Genomic DNA, 27,914 nt, shown 5'->3' with positions numbered 1-27,914 from the left:
TCTGCCCCTTCAGGAGACATCCCGGGAACACCCACCCGCACTCCTCTCTCCCTTTAAGCTCCTCTGTGCTGCCTCCCAATTCAGACTCGGTGACACTTTTTTCTGTTCTGTGTTTGTTGTTAGTGACTCCCTTTTGTCCCCCTCTTTTCCCCAGTCCCCTAAGTCAGCTGCCTTCATGGGGTCAGGGACATTTGCTTCCCTTTAATTCCATTCTGCTCAGGTATCCAGGGCTCAGCAACTTTTTGCCAATTGTCTGAGTGGCAGTTACTATCGAGAGCCCACGTGGTTCTTTTACTGCCCACTCTACTTGTGAAAGACCCAGAGTGCCACGGGAGACATGGAGGGTCAGGAAGGTCTCAGGAGGATATGGGTGTATGAGCACCCACCTCCTAGAGTGGGCGGGTGGAAGGATTTCTTCCTGTGGCAAACAGTACAGAGCTAGGGGGAATACATGAAAAAGCGGTGTAACTTGTGAAAAACCAAGCGCAGTTTCAATTTTTCTGGGATAATTGAAGACAATTGACAAAAATCAAGTGAGGAAGTAAAAATAAACAAAACAGGAACCCTTTGGTGTGACTCCTGATGACCCTGCTCACAGGACACGAGGCCACTGCCACCTCCAGGTATCCCACCCTCTTTCTCCTCCACTGCCACAGCACTTGAGTCACGGTGAACTCATGAGGGACGCTGCAGCCTTTCATAGGGAGTCGCTGGAGAGAAACGAGAGCACCTCGTTCGTTCACCAGTGGCTGAGGAAGTGCTGTGTCACTTCCTGGCCAAGTGTCCCATCCCTAGACTGGCTTCTGCACGGCTGTTGTCTCAGTGGCTGGCTCTCTAAAGCGCAAGCCAACCAGGAAATAGGGAAGCCAGGGGTCATGGCCAGTCAGCCTTGTGCTCTGAGGGCTAGCCCTAGGGTGGGCCGGCATGATTCTTAACCTCCCAAGCTGACCCCCATCTTGCAGCTCTGGAATGTCGGGGGGGGGTGTCTGTACCTTGTCTCCTTGCTGCCCTGGGGGGCCAACCTGGCCATCGACACCTGCTTCTCCCTGGGGGAGAGGAGAGAGTTGGGTTGAAGGCACGCTGGGCACCTGTAGCTGCTTACGGGGGAAAAGATGGCCTTGTTGCTCATGGGTGTTGCCCGTGGGCCCCTTTCCCCCATGGCTTCTGCACCTCCCACTGTTCCACCTCCCTGACTTCTACCCACCCTTGGGCCCAGCCTGAATCTCGCTTCCTCTGGAAGCCCACCCCTGTTTTCCTCCACCGCATTCTGTACCCTTTACTGGTGTCCACTCTGCCCTGCCAGGCCCTCCTATGCCCATGCAGAGCCCAGCCCACGGCAGGTGGGTGTGGGCGGAATGCACGAATGTATTGCTCCAGATCGTGTAGAGTAATGCATGCTTTCCTTCTGAGCTAACAAAGAGACCCCTTCATTTCTCAGTGCTGCTAAAGCAAACCAATAGGAGGCATCTACTCTGGGAAATCCAAATCTTACCATTGCACTTTTCAAGCAGCAAAAGGAAAGTGAGGGCTGTGCCCATTTGCAGCTGCCCCCACTGCTGCCACCTACCAGATGTGCTGGTACTAGGTGAGTCTCAGCTGATAATTGACCTGCAACCTACTCAGAGCCAAGGTGGGGGGCCTCTTGGCTGTCCTAAGGCCCTGAAGCCATTGGTTCCTCGCTCAGTTACATCATAGCAATCGAGGCCCTGCAGCCATTGGGCCTGGGCTCAGCTACATCAGAGTCATCTGAGTCAATGGGACCATCCATCTGCCCCATCTGTTTGGAACAGGACCCGGGTCCAAATGACCTTTTTGGAATCCATGGGAAAAACCACACACCTGGAGCAGGGGAAGGCTAGAGAAGGCGGGATGTCCAAGACGTAGAGTCTGGACATCTGAGAACTTGGACAGTCTGAGAACAGGCTGAAGATAAAGGCCCCAGGCAAACACCTCCCAACACTGACTCCAGGGAACACTCACCTTTGGCCCTGGGGGCCCTGGGGGCCCAGGGAGCCCTGGAGGGCCAGGTTCCCCTCTGCCTCCTCCAATGGAGTTGCCAGCATCACCTTTCTCTCCCTGGGGGTGGAAGGTGGAGTTAGCATCCCTGGTGTGGAGGAAGATCTAGACTGAGCTCCAGAGGGACACTATGGGCTGTCGGCCCCAGGATGTCTGGGGACCAGGGGCCTTCAGAACCCCAGCCTGATGGTTCCATGGGATTTGAGGAGAGATTGGAAGTGTTTACTGAAGGGCAACAGGTTTAGAGCTGACACAAAGGACCCTTCACAGCTGGGTCTGCAGCAGTGTTTCTCAAAGTGTATTCCACGGAACACTGCTCAGTGGGTTAAGAATATTTAAAATGTGGAATAACATTGTTATTGGTGGCCAAACTATGCTAAGAAATGCAGCGTTAAATAAGGCTTTGCAGACCCTGTCACTGCAGGTGCTCAGGCCTCTAACAGGTTGAGGGGCACTGTGACTTTCCAAGGGGCCCATCTTATTATACACATCTCCCGTATTTGGCCTCATCTTTTTAAATTTTTTTCTAAATGAAATATCTTACAGAGCTCATGAACTGTGGGATGCATTTGCAGAGGTGGTACAAAGAAATCTGACCAGGTCATCGCTACCGAATTTTTCACGTTTTATTTTTGCCAATCAGGGCCTGCCTAGGGCACCTGTCCCCTGACAAACAGAATCTAGCTGTATTCCGGCTGCCTTTCCCACAGTCTGGGCGACAGACACATCCAATGCTGGGGCTCGTGTGGATGTGCAGGGCTGTGTATGGGATATGGGTGACAAAGAACCTGAACCCTCCATTCAGAGCGACACCTACCTTCTGCCCCAAGAGGCCAGGAAGCCCAGGGGAGCCTGCAGCCCCCTTCTCACCCTGCAGGGAGATGCAGACAGTGGGGGTTAGGAAGAGTTTCTGCAGCAGGTCTGGGAAGCCACCAGCCCCACGGCTTAGGGCCTTGCCTTCCCTTGCTCCTGCCCCCTGCCCCTGCCCTAGCTGGCTTTCCAAAGAGCTCTACCTCCCCTCAGCCCCGATCCTGGCTGGCTACTCTCTGGGCCACTTTGCACTGGTGACACCTGCATGACTGCTTTCCTTACTCCCATGTGACCCGGGCCCATGTCACTCATGCTGGGGAGAAATGACATGGGCCACAAATCATAACAAAGGCCAGAAGCATCTAGTACATCCTGGGGGTCTCCTGGGCGAGGTGAGCAGTTCAGAATGCCAGTGGTTGGGCAAGTGAATCCTTTTCACCACTCTGCTCTTCTTTAGATTCTTAATGCTTAGCAACTAAGGGCCCCCAGTCTTTGCTGGCACCCCTTCTCTGCCTCTAGCTATAACCAGCTCACTGTATTTGGACATAGGGTCATTACAAATGTAATGAGTTAGGATGAGGTCACACTGGAGTAGGGTGAGACCCTATTCAACGTGCTGATGTCCTTATAAAAGGGAGAAATTTGGACACAGACATGCACACAGGGAAATGCCATGTGGAGATGGAGGCAGAGATTGGGGTGCTGTGTCTATAAGCCAGGGAATGCCAAAGACTGCAGGAGGCACCAGAAGCCAGGAGAGAGGCCTGGAGCAATCTCCCCCTCGGCCCTCAGACAGAACACACCCTGCTAACACCTTGCTTTTGGACTTCCAGCTTCCAGAACCATGGGACAATGAATTTCTGTTGCTCAAACCACCCAGCCTGTGGCACCACAGCCCTAGCAAAATAGTACACTTCCTTACCCAGCTTCTTCCACTATGGAAGAACTTTTTTCCCCCATGACATGAATCAAAGAGTCCCTTAGAGATACTGAACCCCATTCTCATTTCACAGATTTGGCGAGGGAAGCCCCAAGACGTTATGTGGCCAACCCTTTACTGAGTTAGAGGCAGAGGCGGGTCGAGCCCATGTCTCCTTGATGCTCCACCTTCTAGGACACAGACGCTTCACAGAGCATCTGCCTTGGTCAGCTCAGGAGCCATAACAAACTCTATAGTCTGGGTGGCTTTGCCAGCAGAAATGTATTTTCTTGCAGCTCTGGAAGCTGGAAGTCTGAATCAGGAGCCAGTATGGCCAGGTTCTGGTGAGAGCCCTCTTGCCAGCTTGAAGATGACAGCCTTCTTGCCATGTTCTCATGGCAAGAAGAAAGGTCTTTCAAAGGTCTCTCTCATTCCCTTTTTCTAGGGCTGCCAATCCCATTGGATTAGGGCCTCACCCTTATGACCTCATTTAACTTTAATGACCTCCCCAAGTCCCTATCTAAATACAGCCACACTGAAGGCAAGGGCTTCAACATATGGGTCTGGGAGGGACACACTCAGTGCATAGCAGTGTCCAATATCAGGTGAGCACCCAAGAGCACCCCACCAGCAGGGTGGGGGTATCAGGTCAGCACAAGAAGCTTCGCTCCCCTTGGCCCTGGGGAGAGGCAGCTCTCCGGTATAATAATGTGAGCTGAGGGCTCTGGGCCTATAATTTGGTCAGATGTCTCAATGAACATTCCAGCTGGAGCCACAAAAGGTGCCAAAGTGTCTTTGGGTGTTGCCTCCTTGTCACCTGCCCCGGGGTAGCAGCTGAATGGTAAAGTGGCCCAATGCTGGCCAGGAGGTGTTGTGGAGGGCCAGGCAGAGGTCCTGGCGGCGGGAGGGAGCCCCCGCTGCCCTGTCTTTCCTGGGCTGCTCCTGTAGATGTGCTTATTCTGGGCATCCTTCAGAAGCAGGGCAGGTGGAGAAGGAAAGGATTTGGGTCCTGACCTATGGAGATCCTTGGGGAACAGGAGCGGAGGGAGGCAGTTTCCTCCTCCTGCTGGGCTTTCTGCTGGGTAATCAAGGCTCCCCAGGAGAGTGTGTATGCTCTTGAGTGTGGGTTTCTGAAGATTGGCCAGGCCATCCCGCCACTTCCCTCATTCCAGGACACATGCACCAACAGCATGCTGCAGGAGACACACCAGCCAGAGGAGGGGCAGGGAGCAGGGGACCGGCCAAGCCAGGACGAGAGGGCGCACACTCAAATACATGATATCCTACCCTCTGCCCCCTTTTTCCCAGCAAACCTGGGGGCCCCGGCTTCCCTTCTGCTCCTGGGTCTCCCTTTGGGGTAAGAAGAGAAAGTCACTGATAAGAAGGTGGGGCAGGGAGTAAGAGGTAGGATGGGCAGTGATCATTGACCAGCATTTCCAGAATACTTGTCCCTTAAGCTCTTCTCTTAAAAAGGGTGTTCTTGTCAAAAAAGTTTTGAAAATGCCACATAAGATATTTCCTTTTGAGAGTTCCTCAATGCATATTTAGCAAATTAAAGGTTCTGAGAAGGTCTGCAGCAAAGAAACCTGTGTAATATTTTTAACCTAGTATTTCTCAAAATTATTTGACCATGGAAATTTTTTTCTTGTCACATCTCTTATTGTCACACAAGAGAGAAAGGGAGCCCTGAAGGTGCAGGGGACAAGAGTCACTGCCTGCTGCAGCTGGCGTGCCTGCAGGCCAGGACCCAGGGAGGGGGAAGCATTTGCAGTGTGCTCCTGAACAGTGGGCCCTTCTCTGCTCAGCCAGGTCCCCAGCCCCAGGCCAGCCTCATGGGGACTAAGAGCAAAACAGCAGCAGCCCCTCCCACCTCCGCCTCATGACTGACGCTCTGTGCAGCTCAGAACATTCTCTCTGCATCAGTACCTTGGTTCCTGGGATCCCTGGCTCACCCTGTGTGGAAAAAGAGAAACAAATCTGAGAGACTGTAAAAGCAGAAAGAAATGACAAATGAGCAAGGCACCTGTTGGTTGTCGGGGGGAAGAGTCAGGGTGGGTTAGTGAAGCATCTGGCCAGCCCTGGCTTTTCTCTGTTCAGGCATCAGGCTTCTGACCCTTAGAGGGTCCTACTCTTCCCCGAGGTGAGGGGTGTGGCAGATGGGAGTGTAAGTGAGGCAGCCCGGGAGGAAGGAGAGGAAGGAATGGGTATTTGGTTTGGACATGGTGCTCCCTGCAAGTGGACCTGCCGTGAAGATCGACTTTGAGCACTTGCTTTTCCAGGCAGTCCGCACATCTGCCGGCCAACCAAATGGGCAATTAGGGTGGGGGTTTGGAGAAGAACTCCTGCTGTCCCTGAAGCTTTGGAAACCTATAGCTGCTGAATTACAGAACATAAAGGAAAGATCTGGGCTGCCTTCCCACTGCCTTGGTGCACTGGCAGGCTAGTGAGAACTTCAGTTACTTGCAAGGCTTAGTTACACATCTGTGGCTCAAGGTTATGCACCTGGCACAAATGTTACTTTGAGAAAAATGTTTCCAAATCCTGCCTGCCCCCTCTTTGGTCTGGTAGTTACCCCACTGAGCCTACAATTCCCAGCTCTGACCGCTCACATCTCCCACCTGTCCCTGATGTGTTGGTTACAACAGTCCACTGACCTTCATCCCAGCCACAGCAATTCCGGGAGTCCCCTGGAAGACAGAAAAAAAAAAAGGTCTGAAGATGTTCTGCAGCAAGGGAACAGTTGGGGGGGGCAGTGTGGAGCAGTGGACAGCCTCCCCGTGGTGAAATGGGAAGGAGGACCACTCACTCACTTCTCCCAACCCTGCAACCACCAACCCTGCCCTGGGAGGTGCAGGTGCTGAGCTGACACCTTAAGAATGGATCTGGAGGAAGAGGCTTTGTACAGCTCAGCCTTCGGGTCTCCCTGGGCTTCCCAACCACCTGAGCAGCTCAAGGCCACCTAATTTGAAGGATATATGACGCCCAAAGTGCCCCTTAGCAAATCCGAAGTGGAGGTGATTTTGGGGGATCCTTCCTTTCCACTTAGGTTTTAGGAATGCAGTGGAGCTGGGGGTACTTTGGATGGCTTTTAATGACCCAGAGATGCCCAGGAGGAGGCTGCCTACATCAAGGGGCACTCATGAGAGACCAGAGTGCTGCAGCTTGGAGGGCCAGGGCAGGCAAAAGGAGGCCCAGAGAGCTGGGACTCCAGAGGCTCCCTGGACCTGCGGAGAGAGGGGGCGGGGCCTTTGAGCTGCCTGAATGTGGGGAAGGGGAAGGTACCTTGGCTCCATGCTTGCCTGGCATCCCTGGCATGCCCCGTTCTCCCTAGAGGACAAAATAAGAGAAAGGATGAGGAGAGGACCAGACTCAGGGCCTGTCAGCCCGCAAGGATGTGGGTGAGAATGGCTAGTCTGGAGGCTGGGATGGCTGTTCCTTTCATGCTGAGCACCGAAGACCTTACCCTGGTGGCAGCCATGTGGGCCCCTGCCCTCAGCTATGTGAACTTGCAGGAGGGCCCAAGTTACAGGTCACAGAGCAGGAAAGGCCCCCAGAGAGAGAGAGGCCCACCTAGAGGAATGCAAGTTCAGCAAGGGAAGGTGACTTGCTCGTGATCTACCTACTACTCCATGGTTGAGAGCTGTACCTGGAACCTGGGCTGTGGGGTGGGACCAGGGGCAGCAGCCCCCCATTGGTCGCTTACCTACTGCATACCTTCCCTGCCGTCCCTGCCTCCTTTTCCCTCCAGCAGCTTTGCTAGGATGGTACCTTCGGGCTGAGCCAGACAGGGGCTCTCTTCTCTCTTCATCTGGGGTTCCTTTCCCTTCCAAGTCCCCAGGGTCTAACTCTTCCCAAAGGCATGTGCCCTTGCCTATTTCTCTGCACCCTATTTCTGACCCTACTTGTCCGGAGGCACAGGTAGGGTCACTTGTCCTTTGTTGCTTCTCTGGGATAGCATAGGCTCTGCTCTACCATCTCAGCACTGCCCCATTTTTATGTTCAACCTCTTCTCTTTTTCTGAGATGGAGTCTCGCTTTGTCGCCCAGGCTGGAGTGCAGTGGTGCCATCTCAGCTCACTGCAACCTCCACCTCCTAGGTTCAAGCGATTCCCCTGTCTCAGCCTCCCAAGTAGCTGGGATTACAGGTGTACACTACCACATCCAGCTAATTTTTGTATTTTTAGTAGAGATGAGGTTTCACCATATTGGCCAGGCTGGTCTCAAATTCCTGACCTTGTGATCTGCCCACCTTGGCTTCCCAAAGTGCTGGGATTACAGGCATGAGCCACTGCACTCAGCCCATGTTCTTTACCTCCCCATGAAAATGCCAAATCTATGAGAGCAGGGTGAGATCAGGAAGAAGGACACACCACAAGGAGGTGGAGTTGGAGATGACAGCGAGTGACAAATGGGAGGCCAAGAGCAGGTAAGTCAGGACTATCACTGGCTACATCAGGGGAGGCGGGAGGGCAGCTCCTGGCTCCGTGAGTTGAGTCCTATGATCGTGCCTAAGCACGAAGCCCTAGCTGGGGCCGGGATGGTGTCCAGCAACAGGTGACAGTGGCCAGCCTGCTGCGCTTCCTCCATCTGAAGGCCAGCGCTGTGGATGGGCAACACAGAGGCTGACAGTCCTGCTCCCAGCCCAGCTGCCCCATTGGGTGCGACAGCTGTGGCTGCCAGGCCAGGCTGCAGTTCCCATTGGCTTAAAGACAGAGGGGACCTGGTGTTCCCTGGCTTCCCTCTCAGCTGTCCATGCTCTCCCTTTCCTGCCATCTTACAGGAAGTTCTGGTCCACCCTCCTTGCCAAGGTTAGAGTCCTTCCACCCTCTTCCTCCATGATGGGTCTTCCAGGCAAGTGTCCACTTCAGCTTCCTAACACGCAGACTGGATAGCGAGACCCCTGCCTTAAAACATCCCTGGCCTGGCGTTGACAGTGGGAAAAGGACCAGGTTCCTAAGCATGACGTTCTGACCTCTGCTTCCTTTCCAGCCTCATCACCTGATATGGGGTGCATCAGCTAGTATCTGTGTCCCTGAAAACACCACCAATTTCCATGGTTCTGTCTTTATACCATTTCTTCAACTTAAAACCCTTCATCGTTTGGAGTCTTGGTCGATAAAGCAGCCAGAGCTTCTCTGGTGCCCTGGGCTGAACTGCCGTCACACATTGACCCCCGCACCCCTATGAACCACAGACCTGAGGGCCTCCAAGTAGAGAGCGGCTCTGCCCAGCTTTCAGCCTGCAGAGGCTGTTTGATGGGAGTGGGGCCCTTTGAACTCTTCTATGAAGCTTTTGGTATCCCCTCTAATCCAGCACTACATCCACAATGCGGCAGGGACCACTAAGCATTTGTAATCTGCACACACAAATTTCTGTCTGCCTGACATGGCTTCACCTTTATCCTCTTTGGGCCAAGTCTCTACATTCTACAAAAGGCCTAGATCTTTAGTTCCCAAAGCCAGCGCCCCCTCTCAGCCTGACCCCACCAGTGACCCCTGAAGCACAGGTGAGATGGCAGAGTTAAACTCAGGAGGTTATCATGGCAGAAAATCCAATGCCCCAGGCCTGCCCTAGCCATTAATTTCCTTCTTGTGGGACTGAGAGAGAAGGGTACGGCCATTTACTGCAGCTGTCACTTGTCTGCACTGGGCTGAAAAGCTTTATGACCGTCCTCTACTGCATCTCCCACAGTCCCTTCCAGTGTGGCAGTGGACGTTACTCTTGTTCCACAGGGAAGTGAACTGCGGCTCCCAGAGCCCAGGTATGATTGCCAAGGTCATGCAGCCTAGGGCTTTGGATAGTGTCTTGTCTGTTATGCCAAGGTGCTCATTTCTCTCAGCCAACCCAAATATTAGATGGACTAATGCTCTATCTCCTTTGCAGGCTGAAAGCAGAGTAGAGCCTCTCTTTGCTTGAGGAGATCCTTAGGTCTGTGACCTGTAGGGGTGCAGAGGTCAGTGTGTGAAGGCAGCTCAGCCGGCGTGCTCAGAAAAGCTCAGGGTGGGGCACTGCCTGCGTGCACAGCTGCTCTGTGGCCAGCAGAGGGCGAGGCAGCCCCTCTTCTGAAGTCCAGTCACTCCGGCCACAGCAGTCTCCAAGCCTTCTCAGTAGCACCAGCTAAGGGCTCCTGTCATTCTTTCCTTTGGAGGGTCCCCGCTAACATTCTGAATGAACAAACCTGTTTGATTCAGTACAGAGGCCCCACAGTCCCCTGTTGTGGGTGCAGGTGGGAGGTCAGCTTGGGAGTCCTTGACTATTCTGAGCCCCCTCCCCCATCCTCCCTCTCTTCCAGTTTCTCTGTCTTTCCTCTTGCTTTTCCCCAACGCCCCCACCCTCCTCTTCCCACCTCCATTTCGCAGAGCCTGGCTGGGAGTGCACGTGACCACGGAGAAGCCACTTTCTCCCACTGGTTGCAAAGTGAGGTTAGATCAGATCTCTCCCATCCACTGCCGCTCCTCGGCCTCTTCCCACCCACCCCAGCCCTGTCTCTGCTCGCCTGCATGGCCCTTAGGAAGGGGAGAGGCCAAACCTGGAGAGGTGGCACTTGGCTTGGTTGGCAGCTCCAGAAAAAGGCTCTGTGGAAGAGGGACTCTTAGCTTTGGCTAAAAATGCAGCTCCAGAAGGGGGCTCAGTGGGTCTCTGCCCTTCCCTCCCCCTGCCCACAGGGGAGCTCCTGCAGGGAGGAGGTGGGGTCTGCTTCAAGCTTGTCTCTGAGTTTCCGGAAGAAACTGTGCAGAGCAAAACCCCGGAGCGTGACGGTCTCCAGGCTAATTGAGGTTGTCCTCAGCCCCCTGTTGATGTGAGTGTGTAAAGACACAATCAGGCACTCAGGGGAAATCAGAGCCCCGGGAGCCTCCTCAGAAGGCAGCCCTCCTTGTTAGGGTGGCTGACCTTCGCCCCTTCCCTCCCCTCTGGGTCAATTCTCTTAATTCCGCAAATGACCCAGGCTCCCCTGATCCCCATGGCAGGGCCTCCCTCCCTCCCACCCCCTTGCTGGGCAGGAAGCAGGGGTGCCCCCACTGGCCTCCCCCAGCTGACCTCACTCTGCCGATCACTCCACTCTCATTAGGCTCACTCCTCAGGGCTTGTCTCCAGGGACCTGCCCCTGCCTGGCCTCTGGACTGGGGAACCAGGCTTCTCCTAAAGCAGAAAACATTGGTTCCTGGATGATGGGTGAGGTGAGAGTCATTATCAAGGACTCCAGTGTCGCTGTGGCCGGGGACCATGTGCAGGAGACAGGAGGCGGGGGTGGGGTGGGGGGGTGGTTATTGCCGGAGGAGGACGGTGGCCCACCTCTGTTCAGAGGGCTGCTCCTTGGGGCATGTCTTTGTGAGAGCCTGTCTAGAGGCTCCTTCTTTCCTAATTCCTCTCTTAGGTTTTCCTATTTGAAAAGTTTATTAGGAATTGTGCTCAGTATACATCCACTTACTCATTACTATCTTCGTTTTTGGAGGACCTGCCTCTCTCAGTCCAGCGAAGTCCATAGGCCTCGATTTACCTCCTCTACCTCTTCCCTCCCTCATCTTCCCAGCAGGGATTCAGAGGTTCCCCTGGGGGCTCTCAGCCACCTTACTTGGGTTGGGCAAGCGGGCGCTGTGAGCCTCACAAAAGGTATATCGGTCATGTGCATGGAGTGATGGCAGAAGCTGTGACTCCTGGGCCAACATCCAGCCACCCCTCTGCAAGGCTGGCTTTTTAACCTCAGTGCCAAGAACCAACGCAGGAAGGGGTAGATTGTCGTCACTGCAGCTGAGAAGGTTCTGGGGGAGCACAAGTGGGTAGAGAGGTATTTGCTTTGAATGATCTTAAAGGCCTGTCCCATCCCTGACTTTGAGGCTGCCACTCAGACTCCCCAGCTGGGCCCTGCACCTGAGCACAACACAGCATTGATAGGTCCTCTGTTCTGGCCTGAGCTTCCAGGTGGGAGGATGCATCCTTTACAGAGATGATGGAATGGAAGCGAGCTCCTTGGAGCATAAGCCATATGCTCGGATCCTGTGGGAGTGATGATTTACTGTTGGTTGAACAAGCTGAGCAGGGACTTGCAAAAAAGCACAGTCCGGAGGGAGGAAGGGGGCTTCAAGGTCAGCTCCCAGCCAAACCAAGGTCAGGCCAGGGAAGCTTGGGGAAATAAATGAATCTCCCTAAGATTAGGCCTCGGTTCTGCCAAAGCCGGGTCTGGGTTGGAAAGCCCTGGGCGAATGCATCTGGGCTCACAGGCTCTTTGTTCTCTGCAGGGGAGGAGGAAGGCCTGCCTGAGAGTGTGGGGCGTTTGGGGGTGGGGGAAGGGGGCAGTCAGTGGACAGCTCAGGCCTTGAGCCTGGACCAGGGTCTTTTCCCTAGGCCAGAAAAGCCGGGTGCAGAGGGCTAATGTGTTTCTCCCCATAAAGAGTTCCCAGGTCTTCCTTCCAGGAAAAAGCCCGCTCAGTTCCTGCTTCCCTGCCGCAGCCAACTTCCACAACAGAGAGGACCGGAACCATGGAAATCCCAGGTCCTCCGGTAATTAGGGCCGGCAGGAAGTGATCTGGGGAATTACCGGGGTCGGGTGCCCCATTGAAGGCCAGGGCTTTGGAAGGGCGGCTGGCTTGTAATCTCAATTTGAGATCAGTTGATTTTGTAGTTAGTTCCAAAAAGAAAAGTCAGCTCTAATTAATCTTGGACTTTGGAGTGCAGGGAAAACAGAGACCAGAGTGCTCAGGGCGGGGGCTGGGGTCGCACGAGGTCTCAGATCTGAGGCCCAGGTCTTAATTTTCTTATCTGCTTTAATGTGAATGGTCTGGATGTCCCCACTAGGATTTCATGGCTTTCAAAGAAAATGCTGTCCCCACACTAGCAAGCTCCTGTATATACGGCTTCCATCTGCACAGAGCATTCCATGGGAGTGGGAACAGCATGGGAATGGCATGGGAAACCTGGGGCTATTCAGGTCCTGCAGGAGCCAGACGGGTGCAGGAAGGTTTCAGGAATAGCTGCCGTGGCAGGTTGGGGCAAGCTGCCTCCTCCAGGCTTTTTTGGGAGTCCTAAGACCATCCCAACTCCCCCGGGACTCATTTGGGTGGAGTCAGTGCCAATGGGCAAAGCACTCCACTTCCTTAGTTCTTTGACAAGAGCCAAGTACTCCTCGTTCTCTGCCTTGGACTCTCCAGACACAGCTCCCAGAGGCTCAGAGAAAGGCCTGAATCCTGTCAGCTCTTACAAGAATGAAAAGAGATCAACTGCCACCTCCTTTCCTTTCATTCACGGAGGGGTTTGGGGAAAGTCTACTGGAAATCATCATGGGGCCTCCCAGGGCTGCTAAGAGGCAGACCGTAAAGTCATTGAGAACAAGGCTTTGGGATCACACAGGCCTGGCTTATTTCCTAGCTGTGGACCTTGGGGAAAATGGTCTCTCTGAACCTCAGTTTGCTCATCCATAAGTTGGGAATTGAGTGAAACCTATCTTACAGGGTTGTTACAAGGATTCAATAAGTTGATGGATGCAAAGTGCCTCATACACAGCCTGGTTTGTTGAAGAATCCAGTAAGATAGTTAAAATTGCACAAGTTATCATTCTACAGAAGTGTAGGGCCCTTGCTCTGGCTGGCAGATCAGCATCCTCATGCCCTTTGGCAGAAGGATTGAGGAGGGGCAAGGAGAAGGGCCGGCACAGCCACAGAGTGAAGGCTGAGATGTCTGTGTAGGTGGGCTTCTGTCCCCATGCCCTTCCCCAGCCCTCTAGCTGTCTCATCATAGTGCCCATCCCATCTCCTCCCGGGGGAATCTCTGTTTCTGGGGAGCCCCACAGGCCTCCAGCAGGGGTAACTGTAGCCGTAAGCTGCTCTAGCCTGAAGTCCTCATGTTCCTCTTCCTCTGACATGAAACCCACAGCCTGAAAGAAGGAAATGTGTGCTTCAGCCACGGCCCTTCATGCAATGCCTGAGGCTTAACGTCCAGACCATCGCAGGCATCAAACGCGCCCCCACAGTGAGCCAGACAGACCAGCTCTGGTGTACTTAGAGATAAGCTCTCACCAGGTTTTGTGATCCACATTCAATCTGACAATACTCGTCAATCCTCTTGAAAGAGAGCCAAGGTTGTAATGTTTTAAACTCACTTTGCATCTTGCAACGTATTTAAAGTAGATGAGTGTCATAAATTTGTATCAAATAGATACCACATGGGTGTACAACAATACTCACAGTGTCTAGGCAGGAGGGCTGGCCCTGATTGGGGCAGGGGGCAGCACAGGGGCTGCTGGCCACACTGGGCTTTGATCTCAAGGAACTGGTGGAGAAGCCTGCCTTGCTGGTCTGGCTGGCCTTTGAGAGGATGCCAGGCCCAGTTCAGCTGCTGGGGGTGGTGGTGGACATTAGCAAACTTCACTGGCTGAGAGCCTGTGGTGTGAGAAAGGTGTCCCCACATGTGGGTCAGATCTCTGGGCTAAAGCAAGGAAGCTCATGTGGGGGGGCCCATCAGTTACCTCACAGGTGCCGCTCACATCCTGACCTCAAGAGGCAGTCACATGGCCCCTGTCTCAGCTTGGCATCCCCACCTGCTGGCACTGTTCCTCCCCAGGGTGGTAGGGGAAGGCAAATTCATCTTCCCAGCCCCTGCGACCAAGCCACCCTTCATGTTAGTGCCTCCTCCCTGGGCCTTACTCCAAGCAGACAGCAGAGCGTGGAGAAGAGAATAAAAGAGAGGACTTGATGGGCAAAAGAAGGGAGGGCGGATAGCCCTCCACATCCCAGAGAAACCATTAGTAGGTGGAGGTTGGGAGGGGTTGATCTGTGCAGTTAGCTTAGCCTGGGGTGAGCCCCCTGAGCAGACATTCAACTTCTGCACCAGGGCGCAAAGACAGGTTGGCCACAGGGCTTGGACCTATGAGACCTGGTTTCTAATTTCAGCATGATTGTTTACCAGCTGTGCAACCTTTGGCAAAGTATTAGCCTCTCTGAGCTTCTCATTTATACAGTCAGGATAATGAGCTCCAAACACTGAGCCATGGTAAGAATTGAATAAGGTGGAATAAATGAACTTTCTATAGTAGATATGTGAAATATTGCTGTACTCGTCACTGGGCACCAAAACAAAAAGCCTCTTCATCTCAAGATTCAGAGGGAAAACAAACCACTGCCTGATCATGGTGATCACTGGGGTCAAGACACCTGCAGCCCCAGTGAGGCTGGGGTAGTGGGACAGGCACTTGTAGCCTCCCAAGGAATGACCTCCAGTCCCTGGTGGCGGGCTGTCTTCTGCTGGTCATAGTTCCCAGTGCCAGCCCTCTGGCCTCTGGTGGCCTTGGAGGCAGTGGAGAGTTGGTGGCAAGATAAGGGACCCAGCAGAGTGAAGGCCAGCACAGAGGAAAGGGTGCCCAGACCAGCCATGGCTGCCGCCTTTTCAAGGCTAGTGGCTCCAGTGGCACCTACTGAAAAGACTCAGTGACAGGTTGGGAGCTTGGAGGCAGTGGGGACCTTCCAGTGACCCAGAGAGGCAGTGACAGGTGTGACGGCCACACAGCCCCTCCAGATTCCAGGAGAAGAGGCCACTGGAGAAGAGCAGAGAGGGTGGTGTGGCGGGGAAAGAAGGGCTGGGAAGCAAGAGGCCAGCACGAGGGAGGGCCTTCTCCTCAGTGCCCTGTGAGACCGAGGAGTGGGGATGCTTCTGACAAGCCCTGGATGTGGATAGAGGAAACACAAGGACGAAGGTTCACGGAGACACAGCCTCCTCTCAAGGCCAGGGCTTGAGGCTGGGAGCTGCTCCTCTCTTAAGGGTATGGAGCCAACTCTGTCCGCATAAAACCATGGCTTCCCTGAGCTGGAAGGGATTTTAATCCAGTCTCCCAGCTGATAGAGACACTTCTCTAAACACATCCCAGACCCGTCATTATCGAGCCTCCAACTGAATGCCTCTGGTTACCAGAACTCCCTTCCTTCCTCCAAAGGCATTTGGCGATTAGGAAGCTCCCTCTTCTGGAGCTGGAACTGCTCTTCTTGCAGGGCTTACTCATTGACCCTTGCTCTACTTCTTTGGCATTTGTACAAGAAGTATGATCCCTCTTCCATGCTACAGCAGGGCGGCTCTGAGCAAACCTCCCGCTTCCTGGGGACAGGAAGTACTCCCCCATAAGCAGGGCTACACAGGTCTTCTCTGCAAATTCAGTGTAGCCCAGGCTGAATGTTTCCTCCTACAATCTGAGTCTAGGATCACCACTCTCCTGGGATCAGGCCCTCTAGCATCAGGACACCCTAACCCTAAGCAGAGGAGTCTCCGTCCTCAGGACAGCAGACCCCATGCTCCTTTCTGGATGAATCACTCTTCCAGCCTGCCGCAGAATGCAGACACCTTTCATGGTATGATGCCAGCCAAGGGCATCGCCATGATGCCTGGAGACCCTCTGCTGCCCTGCAACCCCTCCACAGCTTGAAAGAGCTGGCACGGCTGCTAATGAAAAACTGACCTCCTGCATTGCACCAGGAGGCAGTAAATTTTATGAGTCTGCGTGAGTGGAGAGAGGCAGCTGTGGGGGCTGATTTCCACTTCCTGACACAATACAAATGTCTTAGTTTATGTAGAACTAATTAAAGATCTCTCAGGTCTTGCCATTTCATTCACCAGGCACCCATAAAGCCCTGTGGTGATGGCAGCCGCCTGACTGCAGCGTGCGAGGAATGTGTTTCGCCAGGAGTCATTCTTCCTTCCCAACCTTCCTCCCCCTCCTGCTGCTGCCTTTCCTTCCTGCCTCTTTTCTCCTCCTGGAAGGCTCTAGTGGCTTCCCAGACAGGGTCTGGAGGGCAGGGATGGGGTCCTTACAGCAGGTGGTACCATGGGAAGCAGCCAGACCTGGAATTGAACTCCTGCTCTGCCACTTATGAGCCAGGAGACTTTGGGCAAGCTCCAGTGCTGTGGTTTGAATGTGTCCCCCATAGCTCTTGTGCTGGAAACTTAATCCCCAGTGAAACAGTGTTGAGAGGTGGGACCTTTAAGAAGTGATTAGGTTATGACAGTTCTGCCCTCATGAATACACATTCCTGTTGCTGTCATGGGAGTGGGTTATTTATCGTGGGAGTGGGATAGTTGTCATGAGTTAGTTATTGTGGACATGAATTAGTTATTGCAAGAGTGGGTTAGTTATTGTGGGACTGGGTTAGTTATTGTGGGAGTGAAATAGTTATTGTGGGAGTGAATTAGTTATTGTGGGAAGGAGTTAGTTATTGTGGGAGTGAATTAGTTATTATGGGAATGAGTTAGTTATTGTGGGAGTGAATTAGTTATTGTGGGAATGAGTTAGTTATTGTGGGAGTGAATTATTTTGGGGGTGAATTAGTTATTGTGGGAGTGAATTAGTTATTGTGAGAATTAGTTTGCTATTGTGAGAGTGGGTTGGTTATTGTGGGAGTGAGTTAATTATTGTGGGAGAAGATTTGTTATCATGGGAATGTGTTTGTGATTGCAAGACTAGGTTAGTTATTGTGGGAGTGGGTTCGTTATCATGGGAGTGGGTTTGTGATTGCTGGAGTGGGATAGTTATCATAATAGTGGTTTAGTTATTGTGGGAGTGGGTTAGTTATGGGAATGGGTTATCATGGGAGTGGGTTATTGTGAGAGTGGGTTAGTTATTGTGGGAGTGAGTTAGTTATTCTGGGAGTGGGTTAGTTATTGTGAGAGTGGGTTAGTTATCATGGAAGTGGGTTAGTTATCATGGGAGTGGGTTAGTTATCATGGAAGTGGTTAGTTATTGTGGGAGTGGGTTAGTTATCATGGGAGTGAGTTAGTTATCATGGGAGTGGGTTAGTTATTATGGAAGTGGGTTAGTTATGGAAGTGGCTTAGTTATTGTGGGAGTGGGTTATTGTGGGAGTGAGTTAGTTACCATGGGAATGGGTTAGTTATTGCAGAAGTGGGTTAGTTATTGTGGAAGTGGGTTACTTATCATGGGAGTGGGTTAGTTATCATGGGAGTGGGTTAGTTATTGTGAGAGTGGGTTAGTTATTGTGGGAGTGAGATAGTTATCCTGGGAGTGGGTTAGTTATTATGGGAGTGGGTTGGTTATCATGGAAGTGGGTTAGTTATCATGGAAGTGGGTTAGTTATCATTGAAGTGGGTTAGTTATTGTGGGAGTGGGTTATTGTGGGAGTGAGTTAGTTATCATGGGAGTGGCTTAGTTATTATGGAAGTGGGTTAGTTATCATGGAAGTGGGTTAGTTATTGTGCATTAGTTATTAGGTTTGTGGTTGCGAGAGTGGGTTTGTTATAAAAGTGAGCCTGGGTTTCTCTTGCTCATGTTTTCTTGTCCTCTCCTGCCCTTCCACTGTCTACCATGGGATGACACAACAAGAAGGTCCTCACCAGATGTGGGCCCCTTGACCTTGGGCTTCCCAGCCTCCACAGCAGTAAGAAATCAGTTTCTTTTCTTTATAAATTACCCAGTCTGTGGTGTTGTGTTATAGCAACATGCAATGGACTAAGATACACGGTTTTCTGATTTGTTAAATAGGAGAATAGTCATACCAGCCTCATAGAGTGGTTTTAGTGCTAAAAATAATGCAGGTTGTGTTGAAAGACTGCCTGGACCGCAGCACATGTTAAGTAGTGACTATCATAAAATTATTATTGCTATTACATTTATTGTAATGACTGCCTCTGGGTCTTTGCTCAAATTGTTTACCTATCTAAAATATTGTTTGCTTTCAGATTTGCTGGTTGAAGGCTCACAGTGGGAGATTAAAAGTAGCCACAAGGCTGGGCACGGTGGCTCACGCCTGTAATTCCAGCACTTTGGGGGGGCTGAGGCAGGCAGATCACGAGGTCAAGAGATTGAGACCATCTTGGCCAACATGGTGTAATCCCATCTCTACTAAAAATACAAAAACTAGCTGGGTGTGGTGGCCCGTGCCTGTATTCCCAGCTACTCAGGAGGCTGAGGCAGGAAAATCACTTGAACCCAGGAGATAGGGTTTGCAGTGAGCCCAGATTGTGCCACTGCACTCCAGCCTGGAGACAGAGCGAAACTTCGTCTTAAAAAAAAAAAAAAAAAAGACCACAAATCCTTTCTACTCCTCCAATGAAGTAGAGCCTAAGACTCTTCCCACACTGATGCACATGACTTGGTCATGTGACTTGCTTCAACCAATAAGACATTAGGAAATGTGATGCCGGTAGATCCCTGAAAAGTCCTTATGCACTGGGACCTGCCCATTTTGAATGCTGCCCTGGACCTGCTGTGCCATAAGGAAGTCTGTCTAGCTTCCTGGAGGATAAAGAGGCCATGTGGAGAACAGGGGACCCCAGCCCACAGCCAGCATCGGCCACCAGACATGTGAATGGGGCCATCTTGCCCTCTCCCACACTTCCATCTGTCATTTGGTGTGACTGCATCAGTGAAGCCAGGTGAGATTAGCAGAATTCCCAGATTGTCAATCCACAGAATTGTAGGAGAGAGGCAGTAAACTTGGAATAGTTTGTTACACAGCAATAGATAACTGATACATTCACCCATTCATCAAGGTTGGTTCCTCACCTGTCTTGTCCCAGAATATTTCCTAGACTTCTCTCAACCTGAAATTTGTCTCTCCACCTCCTGTAATCACGCGGTACCTTGTGATGGTAGCACTTAATAAAGTCTGCCTTCACTGGGGTTATTTGGCCCACTGGCAGGAATGCTTCTGACTCTGGCCTGTGAGAGCTGGACCCCTCCACGTCCTACATCCTTGCTCAGCACAGAACTCTGCCTAGGTGGGTCCCAGTAGTCTGGCTCCTACTTATCAGGAGCTTGGGGCGCCAGCGAGACCCTGGCCTGCCTCAGTACAGGCACAGCCACCTAGGTTGACAGGGAGAGACCCTCTTGGGTCTGAGGTCCAGTAGGCCATGGATTTGTCCAAAGTCCTGCCCCACTTGGGTCCTCCCCCTCTGGCTTACCTTCCGGCCGTGGTAGCCCTGGATCCCTGGATCTCCCTGAGGAAACAAAGAGAAGGCCATAAGAGCTTTTTATTTCCCTGCCAAACTTTGACTTGTGCTGTTCCCTACACAATGCTAACCCTCTTCCTCTCAATGACTCCGAGTCCCACTGCCCCTTCAACACCCATCTCCAGCCTTCCCAGGAGCAACAGCTCTTAGCTTCCTCTGAGGCCAACACAGAGTGTTCTACTCTTGAGAACAAACTCCACTTTGCAGAGGCTGAGGAATGGTGGGAAGGCTCACTTGGGTAGGGTTCCAGGAGACCTGACTGTTGAACATGGATGGACAAGTCTCTTTCCCCCAGGGCTCTTAGCTTCTGCATTCATAAAATAGTTGGGCACAATCAGTGCTTGGCATATTCTTGTCCCCAGAGCCCCAGGGTCCCCAGCTTCAAAGGGAGAGGCTGTTTGACACTGTGGGCTTCTGGGTAAGGGTTCACAGGAGACTGGATGACCCTAGAGGTCTCTTCCCATTCTGACACCTTACAAAATACTGTTTTATTGGGATATTGTGATGGTGTTCTGGGCATGAGCTTACAGTTTCCAGCTAGATTCTATGCTCCTTGGAGGATGGACCGTGCCTTCAATGCTAGCCCGTAGCACCTGCTTCATTGGCCTGAGCATGCAAGAAGTGCAATTCTTATTGGAACCAAATTAGTTCCTAAGAGAAGGGTGGTGTTTTGGAACTGGGTCAAGCTTGATCCATCTCTCAGCTGAGACTCCTCTCCTCTCCTGCCTCAGTCACCTTCTGTGCTGCCTCCCCTTCCCTCCTGCAAGGAATTCTCCCACGTGTTCAATGCATCACCAAGAAGGACACTCACCTTTGGTCCAGGAGGCCCAGGTAAGCCCTGTGGAAACAAACAAAAAGGTGAGTGGAACTGGTTTCCACTGGTAAATGGTTAGGGCTAGCCATACTTACAGTGGACCCCGGGGGCAGAGTAGCCCTCAATAGCTATGGCGAAAGAATGGGCATGCTACCCAACAGCTCTAGGGAATCTCAGAAGGGGATCTGAAACCTGCTGAGGGTACGTGGGGATAACAGGCGTATGTCACTCTTTGCAGTCATGTGGGCGCCACGGACAACTCTGCTGTTGCGCCCATGGAAAGTAGGTCAGCAGCATCATGCTGAATTGAGTGTGGTTTGGTCCAGATCTTCACTCACCCACCTCCTAATTGGAACCCTCCCTAGAAAGCCAGCCTTGCCCAGCAGAGCCTTGGTTTTGCCCTTGGTCCTGCCTCCTGGCAGAGGGGCCCTCTGTCTCCTTCGGCCCAGGGTACTGTGGGCATGGCAGCTGGCCACAGTGAGGTGGTGTGAGCTGGGGGAGAGGCCAGGGAAGGCTGGCTCCACCGCAGCCTTGGGTGTAGATGTGGACAGCAAGCGTGGGCTGGAGAAAGCCTTGATGCCTGAGTGGTCTGTTGCAATTGGTTTAAAAAGCATACTCTCTGGTTTTATTTTTCCTTTGGTTGTTGTCGTTATAAACAACCCAACAAAGAAAACCACCTGGCGTGGGTTCAGTAAGCGAGAACCCAATGTGTTGGGAGGGGTGGGGTGGAAAGGGCAGCGGTCAGCAGAAAGTGAATTTTGAGCACTTTTTCGTTTTCTTGGCTTAGTTTGGTTGAATTTCCAATTTTAGTATATGTGCTGCCGAAGCGAGCACTAGTTTGGTTGAATTTCCTAAGTTTCCCTTTCTTTCAGGTTTTCCAATCTAAAAACTGGTGGAAATAAGATAAATCCCCCTCTCTGGGGTACTGGGGAGAAATTGGGGAAAAATTTAAAATTCACTGCAGGGGTCAAACAAGGCAGGGGTCACCATGCTGGCCTTCCCAGCCAAGGTGGGTGTCCGGTTGGGACATGGCTGTTGCCCAGCCCAGGGAGCCCCTATAACAAGCTTCAAGGTTGAAAGCTGGGCAGCCAAGGGGCCCAGACATGCAACCAGGCCATCTAGAATGCGGCCGCATACACAGAGGACTGTTTGTTGGGGACATTCTGGCCTAGTGATTCCACCTCTGGGACTCTGTTCCAGCAAAACTATCAGAGATGCAAATAAACATTGTTTCTTTGTCTATGTTCCATTATTTTCACAATGAATTTATGGCGCTTTTGTCGTAAGGAAAAACAGGCTTCGATTTGGTTTTTCTACCATGTGGGAAAAAGGTGATTAAAAAGGCCTTTTGCCCTTTACCTGCCTCTCCAATATCATTAGTCCTATGGGTGGGTGGAAGCACTGTTTTCTCTGAAGTCTGGATCCCCACCGAGTTATTTTGTCTTGGGGCTTTGTTGTATTAAATTGGGCTGGGAAAGAGTGGAGTCTTAGCCAGGGCTTGAACATGGGTGACTTGGTGACCACCGGGCTTGACCTGTCACTTGAATGTGGTCCAGTCTGGAGGGGTGCCAGTTGGCCTCTCTGGAGCCCTCCAGGCAGAGGCCCCGCAGGCCCCGCAGGCTTGACACATCCTCAGGCTTGGCATGGGGCTCTCAGCTGACTGGACCTTCAGCTCAGCTGGCAGGTGGCCCAGCAGTGTGAAACCCACACACACCCCTGGAAGGCCTGATCATTGGGGTGCCAGGTAGTTGGCTGAACCCTCATTACCTCCTTCAAAATCCACTGCCCCTGACTCAGGTTTTCCTAAGGGGCTCAGGGATAGCCATCAGAGGTGCCCTTGGGAATTCTCTTTCCAAATTCCCCTCTGCTGGGGCTGGGAACGGGGCAGTCCATTACTGGTCTCCTCCCTGGAAGGCAGGAGACATGGCCCGAGCTGTGTTTCAGAGCCAGAGTACAACAGGTGGTGAGTGTGATGGGGAGGAGTAGCCCCTTGTGTGCTTCACCCACATCCAATGGCCTTACCAAGACATTTCTGCCTTTTTTAAAGGACCCACTGTCTATTCAAAGTTAGGGTGCTTCCAGAGAGTTCTTGGGACAAGTTTTGAAGGAGAGAGGAAGGGGATACTTACCGGTGGCCCCATGGGCCCTGGCAGTCCTGGGTGCCCCAGAGGTCCACTTGGTCCAGGGGGCCCTGGGGGCCCTGGTGGACCTTGGATGCTGGCCTGGCTCTGTTCACCCTGAGGTTTGTGAAAACAAATGTTAGAGGGAAGGCCCCCAGAGCTGCAGACCGGCTCCCTCCCTATTGCCATGCACCCCGTGAAGGCCTGCTGTGATTTCTGCTGGGAAGGCAGTGGTGATGGGGGGAGGAGATGGTGGCATGATGGTGATGATGCTGTGGTGGTGGTGATGACATGCAGGGGCTGGTGGCAGTGAGAAGGAGGCCAAGACATTAGGTCCCCGAAGGTGGGGCTTCCAAAGAGGACTTGCTGCACAGAGAAGCCACGTAGAGAGATGTTCTGCAGGTGACAGAGGCAGAGGAGTACGTGAGAGATGCTTCCACCCTGGCCGGATGGCCTGAATCTTTGGCCTGGGCTTACATCTGTCACCTTCCCTGTGTGGCGAGGCACACGGGCTCCCCAAGCCCCAGCCTCTCAGTCACAGAATGGGAACAATAGCCCTCATTTCCTGGGATCCTTAGGTCACAGCCCATGGAATTTTGTCTGGCTCACTAAACAACTGAGCAAGAGACTCTACGTCCAAAATTTGGATTGGTGGCTTCTGATGAAACACTGGGGACCCTGGCTGTGCTGGGCCCACATTCCTATGTCCAAGGAGTGGCTGACCTTTAAGCGGGGCCCGAGTTCTCTGGCTTTTGTCCTCTCCCTCCTACCCCTTGTCACACACAGCCTGCTTCTGTTACTTAGGGGATCTACCTGGCCTCAGAGGGTAGTTGAGCCTCAGTTTCGTTGAAAGAGTTTGGAAGCTGTGTGGAAGTGCTTTATGCTATGTGGGGAGGCTGTTATCATTCCCTTGTCTCCTCAGCCACCTGCTCCGAGCCCAGCCTGCACCACATACCATGCCTGTCCCCGGAACAGACTGTGAGCCCAGGGAAGTAGGGATGGCATCACGCTTCCCTGGGAGGAGGAGACGGCCTGGTACTCGTGACCCAGATCTCAGGGCCGCGGCAAGGCAGAGTCATCCTAGATCTAAACCAACTTTGGTTCCCTGGTTTATTATTTTCTGTTTTTGTTTGTTTTGACGGAGTTTCACTCTTTGTTGCCCAAGCTGGAGGGCAGTGGCATGATCTCGGCTTACCATAACCCTCGCCTGCCAGATTTGATTCTCTTGCCTCAGCCTCCCGAATAGCTGGGATTATAGGTGCATGCCACCACACCCAGCTAATTTTTATATTTTTAGTAGAAACGGGGTTTCACCATGTTGGTCAGGCTGGTCTCAAACTCCTGACCTCATGATCCAACTACCTTGGCCTCTCAAAGTGCTGAGATTACAGGCGTGAGCCCTGGCGCCCAGCCTGGTTCATTATTTGATAAATGACCTCTTGGGTCAATCTGGGCTTAGCTCTTATGAGGAGGGGCCCATCCCTGCAGATGGGCTGAAGCAGAGCTTCCTGGCAGGTGTGGGAGCTCTGGGCTGGATGCTGGGGGATGCAGGCGGCTGGGGCTCCAGGCCGGCCCACCTTTCTCAGAGTATCTCAGCAAGCCCCTATGACACACTGGGTCTCCTGCTTCCTCATGTGAGGAAGGCAGCTGATGCTTGCTGCAAACTCTAGAGGGAAGCCGTGGTGATAAACAGGAGTGTACAACCTGGGAATGAGAAATGTAAGCTTTCAGCAAGACCTGCTGGCACCAGCTTTCGGCTGGAACACCTGTGGGCAGATGGCATCCAGCAGCGTCACTCTGGGATCCAGGCCTTATCCTGCCACACTCTCTGAGAAGCCACTTTAGGGCTCAGGGTGTCGGTGGCAGAGGAGGCAGGTGCTGAAATCACTTTGGCGGCTGCCCTGCCTGCAGGTCCCCTACCCGGCTGCATGCTGGTCATTGATAAGTCTCAGGTGGCACTGTCTCTTCTGAACTGAGAAAGGCTTCACTAAGCCTCAGGCCTTAAGAGGGGACCAGCGCAGCCTCCTTTTCAACCACATTAAATCTGATTCAGCTGCTTGGGTCCCAGAACCTCCTCAGAATCCTGTACTTTTTGCCTTTATATTTTTCACAAGACGGGGGAGGCTTAGTCTGAAGCAAACTCCCGAGGTTCTTTCTGACTGTGAAATTCTAGAATCTTCACAACGTCACAAATCTTACGTTGCAGAAGAGAAAACTGAAGCTCTGACAAGTTGAATTCCCTGATCAAAATCACACAGGAATTCCGGGTGGTGCCAGGACCCAAACTTGGAACTTCAGACTCTTCCTGTTCTTTCCAAGTAAGTCCCCAGCAGAAAGGGCTCACCGTCTACTCTTTCTGCACTTTGGAAATGACCTCCAGCGCCATCTGCCAAGCACATCGTATCTCATGTAAGTTTCCTTTTTCAGTGAATCTTAGACCCAATGTTTAAGCGGCTTGCAGAGCCTGTAAAATCAATATTGGCTTATTGATAGGAAATGGACAAGCATTTTTATGTCCCATCGTGGCCGACGGCGTAAAAAACCTGATTCTGGAGGCAGAGTCTGCAGCAGGCAGCTCAGCGGTACCTTGTCTTCTTTCTCGACTTTGGAAAGCAGGTCAGGGTACTACAAAAAGTTCTGGCTTAACCTCTTGCTCTTGAAAAGGGAGGCAGTAACATGCAGCGGCCAGGAGGAATCCCACACCCCTCTCAATTTCTTCCTTTGCAAAGCGGGGATAATGAGGTGGCTAGTGTGGGGAATGCATGAGATAATTTGTGTAGAATTCTCACAACAATGCCTGGAACCCAGCAAGGGCTCAACAAAGAACAGCTGATACAGCTAAGGCCTGGAGGTCGTCGTTGGGGCCCCAGAGAGTGGCTATTCTGAGAGTGTGGACTCAGCTCTCCTGAAATGGGGTCCGGCACAGGCTGGGGTGGGTGGCAGGGGTGCTTCTCCGAGCTGCCAGCGGGCCTCCTGAGTAACCATGCTCCAGTGAGTGCTCGGGCACACGGAGGCTCTTGAGGATTTGGCTGGCATAAGGTGATACACGGCCTGCAGGCTTGGGTGGCACTGGAGTCACGTGTCCCTCTGTATTTTTAGCTGTTAATTGGAGGGAGTTTTCAGCCTTGTTCAATCAGGTGCCTAAACATCCAGGCCCTTGGGCTCCTGACTGTTGAGTCAGGCCGGATGGTGACTCGAGGCTCTATGGTCAGGCTTTAGAAAGCAGGTCAGAGCCCTGCCACTGCTAGTGTCCTGTGCCGGGTGGGGGAACCCAGTGCAGTGTGAGAAAGGCGAGGAGCACGGCGGGCCACCTGGCCTGGAATCAAGCTGTGGTCTCTTGAGGAGCAGCGGCCTGATGGCTTTGCTGTTTGTGATCTGCCCCTGTCCCACCTCCTTGAGCTCAGAAGGCAGGAAGAAGGAAGCAGTTGACCACAACGTTGGCTGTGGATTACATTCCCTCCACAGATTCCCTTCCCTTGCTCCCCAAACTCAGGTTACAAGCGGTCAGATGCTAAGCAGTCTACTCTTCTAAGCAGAGAGGAGTTAGGTCTGGCCGAGAGAGCCCTGGATGGGGAAGGTCTGAAGGCCTGACTTCAATTCCAATTCTGTTTCAATGCCAGTTTCAATTCTGCCTCTTACTGTTAGTATAACGTTGGGCAAATCAATTCACTTCTCTGAGCATCAGTTTCCTTATCTCCAAAATATGGATACTAGTAATAATAACAGCTAACAATTATGTCTCTTAAACTGTGCCAGGAACTATTCCAAGTGCTTTACATATCAACAAAAGCCCTATGAAATAGACACCATTATTATCCGTATTTTATAGATGAGAAAGCTGGGGCACAGAGAGGTCAAGTAACTTGCCCCAAATCATACAGCTAGTTACAGGAAGAGACTGGGTGCAAATTTCTGCTCTGCAATGCACTGGCTGTGTGACCTTGGCAACTTGGTTAAACTCTCTGAGCTTTGATTTCCTCATCTGTGAAATAAGGATGATCATGCCTAATTCATTAAACTGTTGGAGAATTAAATGTAACCAGACCTGTGAAATGGGTAACAGGGCGCCTGGCACACACTGACAGCTCTTGTTGGTGGCTGTTATGAGTAATCATTGTGTGGAGGTAGTTGTGGGTCTCCTGAGGTGTGTGTGTATTTCCATGTCTATGGCATAAGTGGACTTATTTTTGTCTAATTTAATTTCACTGAATTGGAGTGAGGTTCTGGCCTTGTCTACAGCCCCAGCAGGTTTGCCAGGCCCCTCGGGAAAGCCGCACATGGTCTAGACAAATGGGAAGTGTCTACCTGGAAAGTCCGCCTTTTTATGACCGGGGGTGGAGCCAGTCGCACTGAATTGAGGAGAGGCAGCAGCTGAGGAGAAAGATGAGTTGGAGGGCCAGAGGGCAAAGGCCAAAGATACCAGGTATTCAGATCGATGCCGAAAGTCACCAGGAGGGCAAGGCAGCCAAGAGGGACCAGAGCAGAGGAAGAAAGAAGAGAGATTAGCGTGCACATGAGCAGCGGGAGGAGGGAGTGGACAGGGTACTCTCCTGGCTTGAGGGAGCAGAGCGGAGCTTGTCCTTGGATGGCACAGCTATCCCTTGGGAGGAGCTATGACCATCACCCGGCCTCGCGCTCCAGGTCGGAGTTTGGGGTGTTGGCCAGCAGCCCCCGGAATGGGACAGTGCCCCCCCCCATGGCCAGGCTTGCCCTCTGTGACCATGCTGGGCTGCAGAGGCTACTGGACATGCAGCCCAACACTGCACTGACGGCCCCACCCGTCCCTGCTCGCTGGACAGAGGGGAGCCGACTCAGAGGCTCTGGCTAGGGAGCCACCAGGCCAGCAAAATTGGTACTTGAAGCTGGGCTGGTGTGCGGCTGGTGGGTTCTTTTTTTGGTTGAGCAAGAAAGGCTGGTGTCAGCACATCTGGGACGGTGGTCAAGGGCAGTGCCAAGCCCGGCTCCTCGGGCTGAGCTGGCTGAGGGTGCGGCCAGTGTGGGCACATGCTAAGTGCTGCTAAGGGCTCACCCTGGGGCTGGAGGGCCTGGAAAATAGAGGCTGGGCAAAGATGTCTCCAGAAAGTTCAACACGTTTTTGAGGGAGGCAACTTGCAATGCTATTATCTAATGTGATTTTCATTTCTGGAAATTCTTGCAGCTTCCAGTCCCTCTACCGACTGAATCTGAGCAACCCGTGGCTTTAGGAGGCCCTTAGAGCCCACGTGAAAATAAAAAGATGGCATATACTGTCATCAGCCGCTTGTTTTTGAAAGCACTTAAATCACAAGCGACTCC

The 27,914-nt window shown here is 52.5% G+C and overlaps 1 protein-coding gene across 26 annotated transcripts in view; it reads right to left on the bottom strand.

Annotated features, from left to right (window-relative positions):
• Positions 1-27,914, bottom strand: part of COL13A1 (collagen type XIII alpha 1 chain) — a 157,476-nt gene that overhangs the window by 34,000 nt on the left and 95,562 nt on the right. For 14 of the 26 annotated variants that reach the window (XR_004262166.1, XM_032256194.1, XM_032256198.1 and 11 more), the window contains 11 exons: positions 26,925-26,990; positions 22,629-22,736; positions 20,497-20,523; positions 19,638-19,673; positions 7,028-7,072; positions 6,400-6,432; positions 5,672-5,698; positions 5,033-5,095; positions 2,834-2,887; positions 1,981-2,076; positions 993-1,046 (listed from right to left, as the gene is read on the bottom strand). Coding sequence is in view for 25 of the 26 variants with exons in the window: in XM_032256194.1 (XP_032112085.1) it covers positions 993-1,046; positions 1,981-2,076; positions 2,834-2,887; positions 5,033-5,095; positions 5,672-5,698; positions 6,400-6,432; positions 7,028-7,072; positions 19,638-19,673; positions 20,497-20,523; positions 22,629-22,736; positions 26,925-26,990 (609 nt within the window). In the remaining variant the exon portion in view is untranslated. The remainder of the gene's footprint in view (positions 1-992; positions 1,047-1,980; positions 2,077-2,833; positions 2,888-5,032; positions 5,096-5,671; positions 5,699-6,399; positions 6,433-7,027; positions 7,073-19,637; positions 19,674-20,496; positions 20,524-22,628; positions 22,737-26,924; positions 26,991-27,914) is intronic. The other 12 variants (XM_032256204.1, XM_032256218.1, XM_032256210.1 and 9 more) reach the window with 3 other exon arrangements.

Source organism: Sapajus apella, unplaced genomic scaffold, assembly GCF_009761245.1.
Source record: "Sapajus apella isolate SASKATOON/1434 unplaced genomic scaffold, GSC_monkey_1.0 scaffold94, whole genome shotgun sequence".
NCBI classification, from domain to species: Eukaryota; Metazoa; Chordata; class Mammalia; order Primates; family Cebidae; genus Sapajus; species Sapajus apella.
This window is presented reverse-complemented; position numbering and strand designations above follow the sequence as displayed.